Source organism: Lissotriton helveticus, chromosome 7, assembly GCF_964261635.1.
Source record: "Lissotriton helveticus chromosome 7, aLisHel1.1, whole genome shotgun sequence".
Taxonomy (NCBI): domain Eukaryota; kingdom Metazoa; phylum Chordata; class Amphibia; order Caudata; family Salamandridae; genus Lissotriton; species Lissotriton helveticus.
The window spans coordinates 250,916,935-250,937,417 of record NC_136068.1 but is presented as its reverse complement, the minus strand read 5'-3'; the positions used below and the strand labels follow the sequence as shown (position 1 = coordinate 250,937,417).

General features: G+C 43.0%; 1 protein-coding gene across 1 annotated transcript in view; it reads right to left on the bottom strand.

Annotated features, from left to right (window-relative positions):
- LOC144768391 (protein-glutamine gamma-glutamyltransferase 5-like) overlaps nucleotides 1-20,178 on the bottom strand; it is a 31,243-nt gene extending 11,065 nt beyond the window's left edge. The window contains exons 1-4 of the mRNA XM_078652020.1: nucleotides 20,023-20,178; nucleotides 13,169-13,345; nucleotides 3,740-3,955; nucleotides 2,661-2,779 (exon numbers count right to left, since the gene is read on the bottom strand). Of these exons, the coding sequence (XP_078508146.1) occupies nucleotides 2,661-2,779; nucleotides 3,740-3,955; nucleotides 13,169-13,345; nucleotides 20,023-20,032 (522 nt within the window). The 5' untranslated portion in view covers nucleotides 20,033-20,178. The remainder of the gene's footprint in view (nucleotides 1-2,660; nucleotides 2,780-3,739; nucleotides 3,956-13,168; nucleotides 13,346-20,022) is intronic.
- Nucleotides 20,179-20,483: the final 305 nt, after the last annotated feature.

Below are 20,483 nucleotides of genomic sequence, written 5' to 3'. Positions count from 1 at the left end.
CGGACAGATAATGAAAGCGCAAGGTTAACTCTTGCAGTGTACTTCCAAATCACAAAAATTAAAGATCAATATGCACTGGTATACTTTCTTTCTCTTTTTGTCTCCCCCCCTCTGGTTCTAGAGACACCTTATAGTTCCATCATCCCTTAAGTGACCAAGGACATTGCAAAAAACCATGGAAGTATTATTTACTAAGCTCGCTCTTCAAATGGAAAATGTAACAGTTCGATAAAATTAATTAACTCTGGAAGACCTTGAGTGAATAATAGCTGAGGATGAGACAAGTATATTCAATGTTTCCTGCTCTATCAAACCTGGCCAAGAAAATTCAGGTTCCAATTGATATTTTGGTGCAGTTAAACAAATCCCTTTCTCAAACATGGCTTGCACGTTTGAAATGCCATTAAACCTTGGCCAAGTGCATATGTGGGGGCTTTCCTCTGGTGTTGAGCACAGGGGGAGAGTAGTTGGTGGTTAGTAGAGTCTCAGGTGTTTGACGTGGTGAAGGTATTGTAACTGATAGGAGAGAAATGTGTATTCCTTAGGTTTCCTAGACATATATTTGGGTTTCCCTTTCCAAATTTTCCTCTACTAAGATGCATGGGGAACTGGACAATGCCATGCCTCTACATATTCATTTATATACAAGGTTCTTAGATATGAAGATGTGTAATTAAGAATAGTAAATCCATATTCACCTATGAATAATTACCTTGATATTATAGTTAATATATTAAATTCAATAGTGATGTAGGTTAATATATACATCTCAGGAGGATATTCACAAAGGTAACTTACACTTGTGAGTAATTTACATGTTCAATTTAATCTTGCACATTTGAGTAACTGTTATTCACAAAATCTACAAAGAAAATTACTAAAGATTTCAATTTACAGGGGCAGTTTCTTGAAAAAGAGATAGAACCAATTGTATATGGTATGTTACTACTGCCCAAAAAAACAGTAGTACGTCCACTACATATGGCCAGCCACTGAGCATTACCCTACCACAGAAAATAATGAAGATGGGAGCTTAAAATAAAACCCCATAGGAACAAATATTAAATTAGATTATTTAAAATAGTTCAAATATAAATAAATAAAATGTAATGTTAAAAAAATATATATATAAAAGCATGAATTATTTAAATATAAAATATCTCAGCAACTTTTGTTCATGTAAAATTAATATAAAATGTATCACTATAATCAACATGCTTTTAATTAATTATGTACATCACTTTTAATGAGTATTAATTTATAATAATGAAGTTGGGAACTTAAAGTAAAACCCTCATTGGGTAAAAATATCAAATTACATTTTTTTAAATAGTTAAAATATAAAAAAATATTATTTAATGTTAAAATATATATATATATATATACATGAATAAAACATAAATTATTAAAATATAAGCTACAATTACTCCAGATGTGACCTGGAGAACTTTTGCTACTCTTTTGAGACCTTTTTAACATTAGTAAATTTAGAAGTAGAGTTCTTGAATAGGAAAGGGATTACCCTATTGTGGGTTGGTGTCTGTCCCTTCTTAAACCCCTCTTTAACCTTCCCTTAACCCATCCTTACTATTTCCTAAACTCCACCTGTTTCATTGTTCAGCCACTACCCCAGTTCCTTGGACATTTACTACTAAGGAGTAAACTTACATGTGTGAGGATGTCCCGTAGAAAAGATAGGAAAGATGGAGGTAGAGATGCACACTCGTACCTTTGTGAATAACCTTTTGTAGTACTCTCATAGTTTTGTAGTAGTATTACTAAACACATTACAAATTACAGTTGGTGAATATGCCCCTCTGTATTTTGATATACAACATCCAAAAAGAACAGCCTTCCAATTCTGCAGCATACTAAATCACTGAATCATTGTGTCTCACAGCTCCTTGAGCCACAGTTCAAATCAGACAGCCAAAGAAAAGTGTCTAGTCATGAAAACGATTCCACAGACCTGATGCTGTGTCAATGGACCACAATGAGAAACTTTGCTGCAAACTCACATATTTGATCACTGAATTAAATACATCCAGTCCCAAGCCTTTTTAACTGAGAAATCAAGCTAAACTCAAAGCTTTCCATTTCAATAATGAACCTGATGTACTGTACATCAGGTTGGGAACCTGGAAGCTGGACTAGTTAGTGCACACACCTTGGCCTCTTTTTTAGCTTCTTCCAGGAGAACCTGGGATTCATGTATCCAGCTAGAAATTTAGAAATACTTCTTTAGAAACTCACCTCCAATCACATTTGCAACAAACAAACCCTTTCTGCACTTTACGTATTAGAATCTAGGGTAGTGCACTGTTTTCACATATCAGAGGTGGGAGACACAGGTTCAGAATGACTGCATCCATGCCACAATTTCAGGATGGCAACAAAGGATAAATTCAGTCAGAGAAACTCAATTGCACGTATTTGCATAGTCAGAACTAATCCTTCAAAATCTGTCATAGATCCAGCATTCATATTGCTTGTTGGCACACCTTGTATATATCCATGTAATATGATTATCAGTGAATTTGTTTATTCCCATCACAGAAACCCATAATTTATACTTTCAGATTCTGACAGTACAATTGTAATGCCAGGAAATGGGTGGTTGAAAAGAAAGCAATCATAACATTCTGTAAATGGCACCTTACCTGTCCATAGATCCACGAGCGACCTTGAATATACTTTGAGTGACCAGTGAACAAGGTACCATTTTCGTTCAGGACATATTCAAACCGCTGAGATTCATTGTTCAGAAAGACATCATCATCTGAGGGAAATTGAAACCCAGAAGTGAGTAGCTGCTCATAAATACAAATGTATCCAAGAACAGTGTGTTATATTTTGTGCATAAATATGTTCTCTTCCTATATTCAGATGTTGATGTGTGATCTCGCCACTGAGGGTGCTGATGTTTAAACCCAATCCTAGCGCAATGCTGTTTGAGTCATCTACGTTAGAGTCTAAATTCAATCACCCATATACTAGAGTGCAAACCCTGATCTTGGTGTTTTGGACTGTGAATGAATTGTTCTCATATATGTGCATTAAATTATGTTTTCATGTCCCTGGACCCAGAACCATTCTTCCAAATTCATGGATGCAAAAAAACATTTTTCTTGATTCTAGAACATGGAACCATCCTCCCACATTGATGGAGCCAAAATTATTTGTCTTACTTTACAAATACAGAACAATTCTTCCACTTTCATGAACTTAGGTATATTCATCCAGATTCATAAAAAAATTGTGTTCTCCCTCATTCATCGACAGATAACCATTCTTTCAGAATCATGGACACAGAACCATTCAGTCAGATTCAATGAAACATAACCATTCTCCCTCATTCGTCTTGAAGAACCAATGTTCTTCATTCAGAAACATTATTCCACATTCATATATTTAGAGCCATTCTTTAATGTCCGTGGGCGTGGAACAACTTCACTTCACTTACAGACACAGATTCATTCTTCCACTTTATTGGACACAGAACCATTCATCCAGATTCATGGAAGCACAACCATTCTCCTCACTCATACATACTTAACCAGCCTTCCATATTCATAGTCAGAGAACCAATCTTCCACATAAATGTGCTTCAAGCAAATTTTCCTTTACTTCTATTCTCATGGCATAGACACTAGTTCTTTGGGACTGCAGCAGAATATGTCATCATATTAATTGTACCACCGCCCAGATTTTGCTAAAAACATGATGAATTCTGTTCTACCTGAACACCAAGGGTTGAAGAGCATGATGAAGTCCCCAAGCTCCTGAGCAGAATTCTTATTGATCTCAAGTGACAAAGTGTACCATCCAATGATGGCATTGGCTGGTGTGAACAATGAGACTTCCAGGGAATTGCCTTTGTTGCTTTTCACAGTTGCACCCCAGTTGTTGGCTGATGTCTGTTTTGAGAGTGGGGCCTTTGTCTTTTTTCCAGATCCTGTGGAAGAAAAACTGGGTTAGTTTCAAGAAGAGTATTTAACTTTAAGCTTAAGACTGGAATTGTATACATCATTGATTTATTTTAACTGTTTATCTTTCTAATTATCAATTGTTTATATAAATGCTTATTCTACTGAACTTAAACTGAAACAACCTAAAGAAGGAGACATTTGTATTACAAATTCAGCACTGTGCTGCCTGACAGAATGAGGCTTTCTTAAATCAGATATGGTTACAAAATAGGTACATTTATTTTTAGTTGTAAGATGTTAATGATGTGAAGGATTGTGTAGCATATGATTTATAGGGTATTTGACATCTATCTTTAAAGAGACGGCGTTTGAGTTAGTTTGACTTTACTGGATTTAGAAATTGATATTCCTTAACCATCACAGGAATGTGAGTATTTTGAAAAGCTTGTTACATTGTGCGAACATTTTTCTCTTTGGGAGTGTAATTTTATTAGGAAAGCTGATCGTAAAAAAGGTAAATGTTTTCAGAAGCTTACCACTGAGTTGTGAATTTAAGACATGAGTTGACACCAAGAAATCGAGTGGATAAGCTTTAAAGAGACAAACACTGAGTGAAAATCTGATTAGATGGGGCTGAACGTGGTGCAGCTGTGTTGTCGAATTACTGAACCGGTAGTGGTCGATCTGCTGCTTAGTTATGTATTCGAAATTACATGATTTGTTGTTTTAACATTGGCTTGTGTGATATTCAGATTTGTTTAGCAGCTTGTTTGTGTTATCTTGTTTATTTTTGTTATGTGATTGATGTAAAGAATCTCAAGCAAATCAACTGAGTTTGAATTTTTGCAACTTTGAAAAGTTCATAAAATGTAGTTTGAAAAATAAAACGACCACATAGTAGCTGCTCTGCTACTTATTATAAATCGGTTCTTTGACTGCCAAGCGCACCTGATGTGGTTCTATGTTAGCATATTATCTGCATGAATAATATTAAGTCCCAAACCCGGCTAGTTGAATAAGTTTACTAAGCCTAACTAGTGCTAGGACGCCCTTCTAGGGTATCTTTTGCACTTTACAAATACATACCAACATCATCATCATCACCAGATATAGGGGCATATTTACAAGCCCCTATCGCTACCACAACATCACTTTTAGTGACGTTGAATTGGTGATTGGGGCTCTGCATTATTTACAAGGCAGCGTTAAGCCACTGAATGTGGATTAACGCTGCCTTGTAAATAAGGCACCCTTTCACGCTATATGTACCGTTCCACCGCAACACCCATTAATTTTGATGCTGCCCCCTATTTACATGGGTGGTGTAAATAGGGGCTGATCTTACGCTTGCAAAACAGGGAGAAATGTTTAATTTCGCCTTCTGTTTGCTGTTTCCGTGTGTGCTGCATCATGCAGCACACATGGAAACAGCAAGACGCAAATGATTGTTCATGTGAATGAAGGCATCCCTTCCTACACATAAAAAAACATTTAGAAAAAAATGCTGTTTTGCAACTTTTGTGTGTGCCGCTTTGAGCAGCACTCATAGAAATTACAAAACACCATTTAAAGATTGTGTATGTGCAAGAAGGGGACCTTCCTGCACATAAACAATCTTCCCCTGCAATGCAGACACCCTTGCACTATGGTGCTAAATTTAGCACCAGCACAAGGAGAAACACAGGGCTGCACCATATTCTTGTAAATATGGTGTAGCCCTGCGTTTCAAAAGTGACAGAGTGTGTCGTTAGCCTTCTTGGCTTAGCGACAGGCTTTGCCACTTTACTAGTAAATATGCCCCCTAGTTACTAAAAATATGTTCCCGTTGGGTGTATATTTACATCATTAAATCCAAGGGGGGCAATAATTTTTCAAGTGATATTTAGGGCAAACTACATATGCCAGACAATATTCGGACAATATTATTGTACCATATCACCTGATGTTGATTCTTAGCTCGTTCGACAGATCTGGCACAATAGACGGCCACTATAATATGTGTGATTTGTGTTTTGGGTCCCCATGGGATGCATATACTTCTATGAAAAGTTTTATTTTCCTGAAAAAATTCATGTTTTCCGGCTAATGGGCTTGTTTAAAACATGTGATATGAATAACAACCACGTGAAGACAATGGCCCTTTTACTAAGAGGCTCATTACATCAACATAGGTGGATCTCTACAATGTGTTCTTTCAAGTGCAACTGTCAGCAAAGAGATGCTCAGGTTTCCTCTGTTATATACACTTTGCCACTGGATTCAAGCAAGCCGGGCTGAAGACGGCTGGAATGCCAGAAACCGGTCCTCGGAAGCCTGTTTCCGGTCCAGGGAAGACATGGCTTGGCAGTTCGGGCTGGACTGTTTCCATGAGGCACAGGGTCAGACTGATTTGCATATAGCCATGTCTGAACTGGGGTGGCAGAGGGGGCTAAAGAACGGTGATGGACTAAACCCAGATCTTTTGACTGGATGTGAGTGTTTGATTCAGATGCTCCGTCCATCACCACCCCCTTTTGTACCGCGTTCCTCTGTTATATATACACAAGTCATACCAGTGAGACTCACAGTGTGACATTTACTGTTATTGGTCTGGTTGACCTAGCGCCTCCCCCTTGACAGCCTCATGGTGCCTCTTCTTAGGTGAGTCCTTTATGTAGTAATCATTCTTTGAATGATGTTTGTTCCACTAGTGCCTCTTTGCATTTGTGGTTCAGAAGGATACACCAGCTCTGAGGAGGGGGCGTGGCCTTTGCAGGGGCAGGGCTTTCTGCAGAGAGCTGCCTAAAACCCACCCCTGCCCCCCCCACTCCAACTTCTCCACTTCTCCACCACATCCCCATAAAACACAAAATCTTGCTAAGGGTGGCACCCATATCTTGGGATGATTTCAAAACTTAGAATGGACAGCAACTGTTCAGAAACTCCAAAGAGGAGCTGGAAACCAACCGAATGCAGGGATTTCCATTTCACCTTCCCTTTCACCATGTGATATTGACCCTTCACTGAGTGACCCTGTGAAGGGAGGTGATATCGTGGGATACAGTAAACCTTGACCCAGTCTTGAGGCGGAAAGCCGGGGCTGGAGGTACTCTATTGTTTTTAAAAAAAAACTGTACATTTCACTGCACTCTGTCTCTTGTGTGGTGTCACTATTTTCTTGTCTTTTAAAAACGAAGCACAACTCAGCGCTCGCTCTCACCTTAGCGCTCAGCTGATTTTAAAAGCTGTTCGCGCCTTCTCAGTTCCTTGCCTGCAGCCGCCATCACCAGCGGCGTGCGCGCTGACTCCGCCCCCTTGGAGGCCACGCCCCCTACTCGCCCTACTTAAGCCGCTGATTCCTAGCGGTCACCAGTAAACCTTGACCCAGTCTTGAGGCGGAAAGCCGGGGCTGGAGGTACTCTATTGTTTTTAAAAAAAACTGTACATTTCACTGCACTCTGTCTCTTGTGTGGTGTCACTATTTTCTTGTCTTTTAAAAACGAAGCACAACTCAGCGCTCGCTCTCACCTTAGCGCTCAGCTGATTTTAAAAGCTGTTCGCGCCTTCTCAGTTCCTTGCCTGCAGCCGCCATCACCAGCGGCGTGCGCGCTGACTCCGCCCCCTTGGAGGCCACGCCCCCTACTCGCCCTACTTAACCCGCTGATTCCTAGCGGTCACCAGTAAACCTTGACCCAGTCTTGAGGCGGAAAGCCGGGGCTGGAGGTACTCTATTGTTTTTAAAAAAAAAACTGTACATTTCACTGCACTCTGTCTCTTGTGTGGTGTCACTATTTTCTTGTCTTTTAAAAACGAAGCACAACTCAGCGCTCGCTCTCACCTTAGCGCTCAGCTGATTTTAAAAGCTGTTCGCGCCTTCTCAGTTCCTTGCCTGCAGCCGCCATCACCAGCGGCGTGCGCGCTGACTCCGCCCCCTTGGAGGCCACGCCCCCTACTCGCCCTACTTAACCCGCTGATTCCTAGCGGTCACCAGTAAACCTTGACCCAGTCTTGAGGCGGAAAGCTGGGGCTGGAGGTACTCTATTGTTTTTTAAAAAAAACCTGTACATTTCACTGCACTCTGTCTCTTGTGTGGTGTCACTATTTTCTTGTCTTTTAAAAACGAAGCACAACTCAGCGCTCGCTCTCACCTTAGCGCTCAGCTGATTTTAAAAGCTGTTCGCGCCTTCTCAGTTCCTTGCCTGCAGCCGCCATCACCAGCGGCGTGCGCGCTGACTCCGCCCCCTTGGAGGCCACACCCCCTTCCTCACCCTACAAATGTGCGTGCATAGGACGCGCAGCGGACGAGCGCAGCGGGAGCGCCGTTTGCGCGCCGAAGGCGCGCCTAAGGCAAGCCCGTCTGCGCCCGTCCGCGCCAAGACCGCGACAGGCGCAGGTAACTCTGCCCAACTCACCTCCCGTATCTCCTACCAACCCAGCGATCTTCTTCAACTCCAGCCCTCTAAGCATTGTCCATGTATACTCGACCCAACTGCTTTTTCAAGCCTAGTTAGTTGCAAACTCTGCCACTGGTCCACAGAGCTCCACTCAGCTGTCCCATCGGCCAATATACTTCAGGCCCCTCTACCCTCCTTCAAAGGCGGCCTGATCAACGCTCGCTCCATGTGCAAGCACAACCAAGACATACACGACCTCATCTTGGAGTCCGACCTCGACTGCCTCATGATAACTGAGACATGGCTCACAGCAGATAGTAACCCTGATATTGCTGTTGCTCTTCCCCTGGGCTACTCCCTCTTCAGGGAAGATAGAGCCAAGGGCCGAGGCGGAGGTGTTGCAATCATCCTTAAAGACTCCTTCCCTTGCCACACCTTTAGTCTAGAGCCTCTGAAAAAGAGACTGAAGGACTAGGCTTCTCTATTAAACTGAACGAACACACTTCGTTCTCTGGCGGACTTATCTACCGCCCACCCGGCAATGCATCTGAGTTTCTCGACTCTCTGTACGATTCTTTAGGACAACTCTCCCTTAGATACCCTTTCTTCACCCTCCTTGGTGATTTTAACCTCCATCTAGAATCGAAAACAGATACTCATACCATCAAGTTCGTACAAACCCTCGAGATGTTCAATTTCAGGCAACTCGTCACCTCACCCACCCACTCTCTAGGTCATACCCTTGATGGAGTCTGCACTAATTCCCCCTCCTTGATCACTCTTTCCCCTTTGCCCCAGATTTGGTCTGATCACTCCCTGATCCCATTCCATATCCTGAGCAAAAACCTACCCAATCGTGACAAAGTTGCCTTTCACCCCGATAATTATATCAATTGGAAAAAGGTCCAGGATAACATCACTCTTAATCCTTTAATGCAAATTCAAGCTCCTATTCTCTCCGGCAATGTCGACACTGACGCCGATCTTTTCCAAAACTGGATCACTCAAGAAATCAAATCCAGAATCCCGCCCTCACGCCCCTGTATTTCCCGGCGCAAAACCAAAACTAAAATCAATGCCCCCTGGTTCACACCAGACCTTGCAAAAGCGCATCTGCTATGTAAAAAGGCAGAAAGAAAATGGCGGAAGACATACGAGGCTACTAACCGCTCCTCCTATATCGCCACAAGGAAAAACTACCTTTCGGAAATTAAACTGGCTAAAAAAAACCACTATGTCAATGCCATAAAAAACGCAGGCCAAAAACAAAAGGTTCTGTTCACGATTGTTAAATCATTCACGCATCCAAAGGTACTCCAGCCTGAAATCCCCCCTTCCCAGAAATTTTGCGATCAAATTTCTGATTATTTCGAGGAAAAGATTGCCGCGCTCCAAATCAATTTCCCCCCCCCCCATTGCTCCCCCAGTGTCCCCTCCACTGGTCCCCCTAGGCCTTGCACTAAGTCGTTTCTCCCCTGTCACTCTTGAGCAGTCGAAAAAAGCCATCTTGGCCTGCAATTCTGGCGCCCCGTCCGACCCTTGTCCTCCCATGATACTTCACCAACTAATTGATGAGGTCAACCCGACCATCAACAGCCTAATCAACTCCTCGCTTAGCTCAGGCTCAGTACCCAGCCGTTGGAAAAAAGGTATCGTCAAACCCCTTATGAAGAAAGCAAATAAACCCCTGACGGATCTCACCAACCTCCGCCCAATTTCGCTACTCCCGGCCTTAGGAAAAATTACGGAACACCTAGTCCATAGCGAGCTGAAACGCTACCTGGATGATAACAACCTTCTTCATCCCCAACAATCCGGATTCCGCCCCAAGCACTCGACAGAAACCGCTCTCATTGAACTGTCTGACACCATAAAAACTCTACAAGATCAGAGAAAAAATTCCATCCTAATCCTTCTCGACCTAACGGCGGCGTTTGACACCGTCTCCCACACCATCCTCATTAGTAGACTCAGGGACATTGGTATCTCCGACACCGCCCTATCCTGGATTACGTCTTTTCTCTCGGACCGTTCCCAAACTGTCACTCTGGGCCCATTCCACTCCAAAGACAAACTTGTCTCCTCAGGTGTTCCGCAAGGATCTATCCTAAGCCCTCTCCTTTTTAACGTATACCTCATTCCCCTCCTTAATCTGATAGAATCATTCGGCATACCCGTCACTTCATATGCCGATGATACACAACTCATTGTGCCACTTGACAAACTATCTACCAAAGCTGAACTCAACCTGAAACACTGCCTGACCGAAGTATTTCGATGGATGGACAATAACCACCTGAAATGCAATTCGAGCAAAACAGAGATCCTCCCGATTGGCACAAATATCTCTTTCTGCCCAGCACTATGGTGGCCGGATAATTCTGTTGCCCCTCCCCAGACGGTGTCGTCAGCCAGGAACCTCGGCGTAATCTTTGACTCTGAACTCTCCTTTGACCAGCACGCCAGAACCATCGCAGGTAAATGCTTCGGAACGATCAGATCCCTGAGAAAGTTCTTCGACTTTCTCCCCATTGATGCCAGAAAGACGGTGACAGTCGCACTCATAATCTCGCGACTGGATTACTGCAACGGCTTGCTTGCAGGAGTCAAAAAGAGCACCCTCCTAAAACTGCAGAGCGTACTTCACACTGCCGCCCGTCTCGTCCTGGGCTTACCCCGCAGATCCTCCATCTCTGCAGCGCTTCATTCACTTCACTGGCTCCCCCTTCACAAAAGGATTCTCTTCAAAATCCTGATAATAGCCTTCCGTGCCTACAACAAGACAGGCCCTAAATACCTCACCAGGCGTTTTCCCCACTACGTGCCCAGCCGTCACCTTCGTTCAACCGATGACAACCTCATTCTTCTCCCGAAATACAAACTGAAAACGAAGGGTGAGAAGACCCTTAGCTTCCTTGCATCTAAAGCTTGGAACAAACTGCCCAAAACCCTCAGACAACAAACCCAGGAAAAACCCTTTAGAAAGCTGCTAAAGACATGGATTTTTAATCTCCCGGACGATTACTCCAAAGCTTCCATCTAACCCCCTGGACTGGTTTCATTTAGGTTCCCAAGCGCCAAGATGCTCCCTCCGGAGCGAACGTCGCGCTCTAGAAATACCCCTCAAATATCAAATATCAAATATCAAATATCAAATATCAAATACATGAGGCCATTATGCATGTTGGCAATTCTGGAGTTGCTGCAGGGCAAAAAACGTTTGTGTGTCCAATATGCTTGCTTGTCCACATAGCTGAGAATGTAGAAATACAATGTTCTTCAGACAGTCTTGCAGAGAGGTTCTATATCATCTTGTGTCACGGCACAAGAATCCTTGGCGCCCCAAGAAGTTTTGCTGCAGTATTTAATTTGTAAATAAAATTAATGCATACAGGGCCCAAAGGTTTTTCTGAAGAACTTGCCGCGGATACCTCTGAAAGCCATTGTTGCCAGACACCAAGAGAACCTAGTCTTGATTTCACCACGTGCCTCTTTTTTTATACACCCTAGTCACTCTTGCAAACTCTTTTTCATTATTGCTTTCTACTTTTGCCACTGTTTTCCTCCTTCCTTTTCTCTTCTTTCTGCCTTTCTTTCTCTTCCTCTGGGTCAAAGTCTGATCATGAAAAAAACATCCTGATTCATTCGCCGCGAATATGGTCCAAGCTACACAAATTACGCACTGGTTTCCTGAGCTCTTACAACATTTTAGACTGTAATTAGAAAAGTAAGAAAATGTAGCTACAAGCATAAACTCCGCTATGTCTGAAAATTGTGTAAATCCTAAAGGTGGGCAAAGTTGCCCTCCTTTGCCTAGGCCATTAAGGTTTGCTATGCTTTTCCAGCTTTATACAATTCATTAAGTTAAAAAAACCATTAAAAACGGCTATTTGCTGTAGGAAAAAAACAATACATGTATTCAAAAACAATGCCCATAAAAAAGAAAAGTTTTTGCAGGAAAACTCCGAGCTGTTGAGGTGGTGTACAGGCCGCAAACGTTCCAACATTATGAAGTTATGAATGATGTGCCACTCCGCTGGCAGGCTCTAAATTCTTACAGCTCTAGATGATTATGCTTACCTGTGAAGTGTACTTTATGGAGAGCAGAGTAGAAGATGATGAAGAGGTACTTTTTTGATTGGTGGACCTGGATAGGAGATTATCTGTGTCTATTGTGGATGTGCTTGAGTTCCACGCACACTCTAATAAAGCCTTAGAGCCCGACGTAGTGGGCTCTACCAGCGGGCCGCTCCAGTGTTAAAGGCCCTTTAACAAGGGAGTGGGCCTTTAATGGCTGGTAGAGCCCACTATGGAGGGCTCCAAAGCTATTGGAACATAGAGGGCAGAATGTTCTAATTTGCAACAACAAAGGCCCCTCGGAGCTCAAGGTGGTTTAAATCCCCTCAGGCTCCGAGAAGCCTTTGTTCACAGCACTGGCTGTGAAATGAAAAATCATTGGAATCTTGCTCTCTGGGCTTCTACCGGCTAGTAGAAGCACCGAGCACTCCATTGTCTTCAATAGAGCGCTCAACATTCCAATGTCCTAATAAATCATTATAGCCTGCTACTGAAGGCCATTCCTAATATTAAATATTCATCCTGAGCCTCACTGACAATGAAGCAGAAGGAATTAATTACTGGTAAAGATAGGACAGAAGAGCCGTAATGCTATTAGAACATTCCCCCCCACTGAGGGTACACTATACCAAATTAAACAAGAAGAAACAGGAAGACACATATTGGAACGTTGGAGCAGAAGGTCTATATCAGCCATTATTTGCCTTCCGCCACTCATTTGTCTTCAAAGGAGTTCCCAGCATTCCTGTGTTCTGATACGATTGCCAACATTCCTGTTTAAGTAATTACCAGTCTCCATGATGAAGGTGAGCTGATCCACATCATCCTGGAACCCTCTGTTGAACTGAAGGGAGATGTCAAATGCTTGTCCCCTTCTCACGATCAGGTGCTTGGTGTTATTTTCATGGGTGGAATGGGCCTTGCCATTTGTGCCGATTTGAAAGTCGGCAGATTTGAATTCCAGTGCTGAAAATTAAAAGAGAGGATATGGTTACTAAAAATTCAGGGCTACGATGGTAGATTTTTTACCCCTTTCTTTCTATAACTGACCATCAGGATATATGACAAATGACAGGATGTGCGCCATAATATTTGCAATGCAGTTGGTTATGGGTATATTATTTGCTTTCCAACCTGGTTAATACTTTCATTTTTAAAACCAGTAATTAATATTTTATTGGATTTGTTACTGGCTCTGGCTCTAATCAGATGCTTGGATAAATCATAGAGAGGTTATCATACAATTCAAGATCGTATCTATTGTTCAATTTCTTTACTTACTAGTTTGAAAATTGATACACAAAGTTGAATTTAGTGGGTCAATCAAAAAATACCAACAAACCAATCAAGTCTGCTCTCAGAGCTGCATTCATAGAGCTTAACCTCTGCCTTTTCCTGGTTCTAGTACCTTACCATTTATTGCACTTTGAGTGGAATAACCTTTTTTTTTTTTTAAATCTTCTCTATACGTGACCATGTGAAAATAATTCTGAGCAGGGGCTGGTGGTGTATTTGGGGATGCCATATGCAATTTTACTAGTCACGGACAAAGGAGTAGCCAAGTGCAATTACTTTGTAAATAGATGGATGTGAGCGGTCTAGTCTTTCACACTCTGGCAATACCATGCACATCACTCATGTCATTCTCATCAGCCCAAGAAGCATTGGGCATTTTCATGATGAGTGCATGTGGTACAGGATGTTATTCTAAAATCAGCACACAAAAACAATGCCAGCAATTTTTCCTGAAAAGGTGTGATGCCTTCCAACAGTAGGAGTGGAGGCCAGAAAGAAAAACAGTGTGGGAGTAATTGTTCGCCTACTAAAATAGGCTGTGTCTGTAAAAATATTATTCCTGTAAGCACAAGGAATACAAATACCAAATACAGACTCACATCCATTCATGGAAATGAAATGCGTTCTTGGAAAAATTCTAATTGATATTCTAAGGTGGTGAAGCTTTTTTTTTTACCTCATCTATAGCAGATCATTACACATATCGCAAAGATGTAGTGTGCCCTCACTGTATCATATCGTGATCGGAGATAGATCCTGCAAAAAGCGGAGTAACTCCATTCCACAATGGAAAGGAGAATAAATCACTTCCAAACCTGGTGGGGATACAAAGAAGCCAGCAGCGGCCCGTGCAGGGTAAGAGCCGTGGGGTGGTGGGGCCGGGGAGGGGGGAGTGGGGTTTTTTCGACACACGACAAGGGAAAATTAATTATTTATTAAATTTTCCTTCGTCTTCGTCTGTCGAAACCCCCCCCACCCAGCCCACCGCCCCACCGCTCTTCCCTGCAGAATTTCTTCTAAGCCCAAAGGCAAGCGCCGAACGGGGCATGTCCACTTTTAGTATCCGACCTGCGCTCCATCATGGTCTGCCATATTTTTTAACTTTAACTCGGTGTCGCTCGATTAGATATCAAATGTTGGCGCTTTGATCTTTTCAGTGTTCGTTTTTGCTGTAAACTTTAAACATTCATAACTTTTATTCTAGTAATTAAATTTTTATCATTTTGCGGTCAAATTTTTTTTTAAATGTACTGTCTTTTTCCAAATCGGTGGGGGCTTTTTCTTGTTTTGTGTTTTTACTTAATTACTGTTTTTGCGTTGCATAAATACTATACACATTGCACCTAACTTAAGCCTGACTGCTTTTGTGCCCAGCTACCAGCGGGTTAAGAACAGGTTAATTTAGTGACTTTTGTGGTTTTCCCTGACAGGGATTATGGCTGTTGCTTGAACAGGGGTCACCCTCATTCAACCAACTACCCAATTTCTCACAATGACTGTGTTACGGTGCAAAATAAAGGCACTTGTTAATTAGAATCAACCACATGGTGGCGATGTGTGTGTATTTTAAGTAACATCCATTAATGGACCATTAGACTATTGAATATAGCTTAAAAAAATTATGAATCTTGACCTTAAAACTGCAGTTAAAAAGTGACGTGGGTGTGCCAGGTGAAGGGGTACCAGTGAACACTACCTAGGGATCCAGCACTTAATTTTTTCCAAACAAAGCACTGCCTGTCCATAAAGAAAAAAAAGCATGGGCATGGGGGCACCCCTTTTAACGAAAAATAAAGAAAAGTGGGGGAAGAGGAGGGGGTAGCAAAATCACCCAGGTCTTGAGTGCGCCAGTATTTGTCCCACAGTGACATATCTGCAGATCCAATTTGGGTAGTCAAATAGCCACTCACAGCTCCTGCTCCACTCACTTCTCCCATAGTACAGGGCAACACAAATAATGGAAACAGCATGTTCTGGGCACAAGGGCATCAAGCTACATTCACCCAGATTAAGCTTTATCAGACTTGATTGAATGACCCTCTTTTTTCTTTAATGGTCTAGGTTCTACCTTCTTGAGGCATCTCTTCCTTCATGCTCAACAATGCTTTACTGGTAATTGCTTACAATTTATGGACCTGACCTCCACTTTTGATACCACTTTCTTCTCACTGACTTTTGTCACTTTGTATCCCTTTGTGTAAATGTATTCCATATTTAACGTAAAAGTTTTAAAGATACCCACATGGGTCTGATTCACTTGGTATAAAACACCAAATGAATAAAGAAGGAAAGAAATAAGCACACTGTCACTCCATCTTGGGTCGGAGGTCATTCAAGACACATCTCTGTTGTTTTGTATAATACAAAAGAAAATCTATGGATGCCCTTAATTTCACAAACCAAAATATTGCAGAAGTCCAGCATCTTAGTCAAGTCTAAAAAATATACATCAACAAAACTATAAGACCAGAGGTGATGAGGTACCATGGTGCCTGCTCTCAGGTTACACATTTCTAAACGGTACCAGTGAACTCCAGCTCTAATTTGTAATAATATCAGCACACAGTGTCTGTCTGATATTGTTCTTAGAATCGTTTTATATTCTCCTTCAAAAAGAAGGGTGGCCTAGAAGAAACACAGCCCGCTAATAATAAGTGCAGAGCAGTGCAAGGATGCCTGTGTCATGGGGAGATTGTTTTTTGGCAGGAAGGGGCACCTTCCTGCACAAAAACAATCAATTGAGGTGATTTCCTCTTCCAATGTGTGCTGTAGAATGCAGCACGCATTGAAAGAGTAAAAAACGAGGAGAAATGAAAAATTTCTCCTCGTTGCACCTCGCTACTCCACCTCTAGGGTGGAATAGCATTCTGACGCATTTCCAGATTTACGAATTCTTGTAAATCTGGAAATGCATCAGTAGACATGGGTGTTGTGTGGGAACACCCACAGCAACACCCGTGTCACGCCCCCTAACACTCAAAATGTTGCGTGAACAGGGGCAATATTTACTAGCACAGGTTAAGTCACGCAGGATGACTTTACCTGTGTTTGTAAATATCACTCAGCATGCTGCGCCCCCGGAGCGTCACGCAAAGTGATGCACCAGCGGTTCAAGGGGCTTGTAAATCTGCCCCTGGGTGTCTAGCATAGGCATTACAGGGTGTGCATGTTGAAAACAGGAAGGAGCAGATAGCTATTGGATAGCGAACTGGAGAGTCAAAGAAACAGCTCTCCATTGGTTTCTACGTTAACCAATGCAGGGTCTGTATTAGAAGGCCACTGCTTTGATCCCACCAGTGAGAGGTCAGATGAGTCTGTATCCCAGAGTGCAAAGAGCATGTATCACAGTCAATAGTGAGGACATATGGGCAGATTTACAAGAACTGACGCATCCCTGCACATTAGCAGGGATGCACCAGTTAATTTGCGTGACAGAAAAATAACCTTGTGCCACCATGTATGCGCCATGCGGCGCACTGTGGCGCAAAGATAGACAGATGTGTGACGCATCTTGTTGGTGTAATGGCAGCGCATTGCTGGAGTCGTGTCGCAAGTACGCATATTCCTAACATGCTGCGTCACTCCTTACGCCTGCTTCAAGCAGGCGCAAGGTTCTGACGCAGTGGCGTCGTAAAAGTGACTTGTAGTTTTCACTGCGTCACTTTTACAAGGCTTTCTTGCGACGGAACACCCACCCTGCATACATTATACCTGACGCAGCTATAATGTAGCACAGGGCTTTACAACGTGACGCATCTCCCTAGATGCGTCACGTTGTAAATATGTTGCAACGTGGCGCATTGTTTACGACGACGCTGCATCACAGAAGTGATGCAACAGCGGCGTAAAGTCGGCACAAGGGGCTTGTAAATCTGCCCCACAGTGCTTGAGAGATAGAAACCGGGAAGGGGGAAGGTGTGGGGGGGAGTGCAACAATAGCAAGGGCGAATGCATGTTTGGAGAATAATCAAATACTGCTAGTGCACTCTTTGCCGCTAAAGCAGCGATATTTGTATCCCCCTATCAGCAAGCTGTCGCTAACAGCAGTTAGAGACAGCTTTCAGGCGATAGTGACCGGTTTGGGGCCCACTTTGCATGTCAGCAATATTTTTCACTAATGACATGCAAAGTGGGCGTACCCAAACGGTTAGCGACTGAAAGCGCGATTATCGCTAGAATCTAACACCTGGTAAAAACATGACTTACCTGTTTATCCAATGGGAGGTGGATTGTCAGGTTAAGTCCCTATTGGTGTTAATGCTTGAGTATTGGGATTTCCAGCGATATTCAGGCATTTCGCTGTTATTGCAGGATATATTAGCACAATGGAGATAAACATTGCTAATATCATGTTTTCTCCGCTACAATATCCAGCGATAGGCAGCGATAACAATAAACGCGCTAAGCGTGTTTTGCGATAAATAGCGCACTTCCTTGCTAATATGCCCCTCGGTCCCAGAGATCGAGTGCGGTGGCTAAGGGTGAAAGAGACAGCGTCCTAATGCTGAGAGTGAACTTCCTGAGGTAAGCAGAGATGGCGTTTCTGTTCTCCAGAGTTATTGCAAAAGCGCCTTGAATGTGTCGAAATGTGCTTTGAAAACGTCGGAATACACAATAGTAATAGGAGAAACTAGTGTTCTGGTTGGAATCAATATTAAATATCCCGAGTCTGAAAGGACCCCACCTAAGATGAGAGAGAGAGGCCGAGTATAGAAGACAGGACAGTGCCAAGGACAAGAACAAGGTGTGGTGGCTGCAGTCGGCAGGATTGCGCCCATGCCAGGATTAAGGAGGACACAGGTGTTGAGGTGTGAAGAGACAGGGTAGCAGTAGCACGAGGACTGAGAACACAGGTGCCGGGACTGAGACAGGATGGAGCCGGGCTGACAAATGTAAGCGCTGAGCCAGGGAGTCTCGGGAGGTGGGACTGCAGGCGCTGAGGCTGCAAGAGCAGGGATGGTGCCGAGAAAGAAAGAAGGCGTCTCGAGAGGTGAAAATGCAGAGGATGAGACTGGAAGAGACAGGATGGTGCCGGGACTGACAATGTAAGAGCTGAGACTGGAACTGACAGGGTGTCACGAGAGCTGAGTCTGCAGGCGCTGAGTTTTGAAGAGACGGGATGGTGCCGACTGGAGCTGACAGGGTTTCTCGGGAGGTGAGACTGCATGCACTGAAACTGGAAGAGACAGGATGGTGCTGGGACTGACACTCTAAATGCTGAGACTGGGGACTGAGAGGGTGTCTCGAGAGGTGAGAGTGCTGGGGCTGAGATTTTAATAGACAGGATGGTACTGCCTGGAGCTCACAGGGTGTCTAGAGAGGTGAGACTGCAAACTCCGAAACTGGAAGAGACAGTATGGTACTGGGACCAAGAATGTGGGTAATGAGCCTGGAAGCTATATAGTGGCACGAGAGCTGAGACTGCAGACTCTGAAACTGGTAGGGACAGGACGAGGGGTGGCGCTCGCGAGAAGGACTTAGGTGCTGTCGCTGAAAGAGACAACGCCACGAGAAAGTGCCAGCGCGTCTTCTTGGGAAATCACTCCCTTGCAGCTGCTTAAACTCTGAATGAGACGACGCGTAACCCGTCCGAGGTAGCATTCCCTCGCACAGGTCCAGTTCTACATATTTTTTCATGAAGTAAATGCTAGACACCGGCACGTGATCTGCTTCGCGTGACGCATGCTTGAAAGAAATAATTAGCTCTAATTATTTGTATAATCATGCCGTTGCACCTCAAGACAGGAAGGCGGAATTACAGATCCATGCCTTGAGCGGACACATACATACTTTATTAATGTTTAGACACTGTCTTTAAAACATACATTTTAAAACTGAATTAAATCTTATATTTATATAGAAACCAAAGGAATACCTAATACGCCATTATTTAAAATATAATCTCCATTCCCCTTTCACCTGAGCATATTTAATTCAGACATATTTTGAAGAATTTTACCAGTGCACTTGCCATATCAAAATATTCCATATTTAACAAACGTGCAAGTGAATCATTGCGACAATTTATGTCATATCTTTTAAAAAGTGGTATAAAAATCAAACAGAGGGGACAGAATAAGGGATTTTGTAATGTATCAGACACGCCTTTAGAAATGATAACCACACACACTCATTAAAACTTTTTCCATAGGCAACAGTTTAAAAAAAAAAAAGACTTCTAGTATTTGTGTGGCGTGGACCTCACCATGCGGATAGCAGGGTACTTCATTGTGAGTTGTATCAAATGCATCTTTGTTCTTGGCCATACATATACTCTCCTCTGCTCCCTTGCCAATAGCTGTTGACACCTAAGTAACTTTGCTTCCCAGCTCTGTCTCAGTACTCACCTTTAGCCATGGATGGAGTGTCTCGCGGTCCTGTCGTGCAAACTTATTTGGTCTTCAGGTCTTCTTCCCAGATGGTCAGAGCAGGTCGTATCCAGAGTACATTAACGGTGGCAGTAATTGAGTGTTCTCTTATATGCCTTAGGCTGGACCTACAGTGAGGGAGGAGTCCTTCTCGGTTGCTTCCTCCTCGCATTCTTGAGAAGTGACTGTCCAAGGTGGATTGCTCACATCACTGTTACATCTGCTCTTCTTCCAAATATTAGCAAGGCAGCATCACAGCCTTGTCACCCACACATCATAGGCAAAATAAGTTTCCAGCTGTAACAATGTAGTGCTTCCTCTACAATTAAAATGTTCATATCTCCAGTAAAAATCTTGATTTTTGGATTTTTGCTGGAACTTTTCAATATTTCATTATTTTTAACCACTAGTCCTATGATTCCTCCTAGTCCCCTTCAACA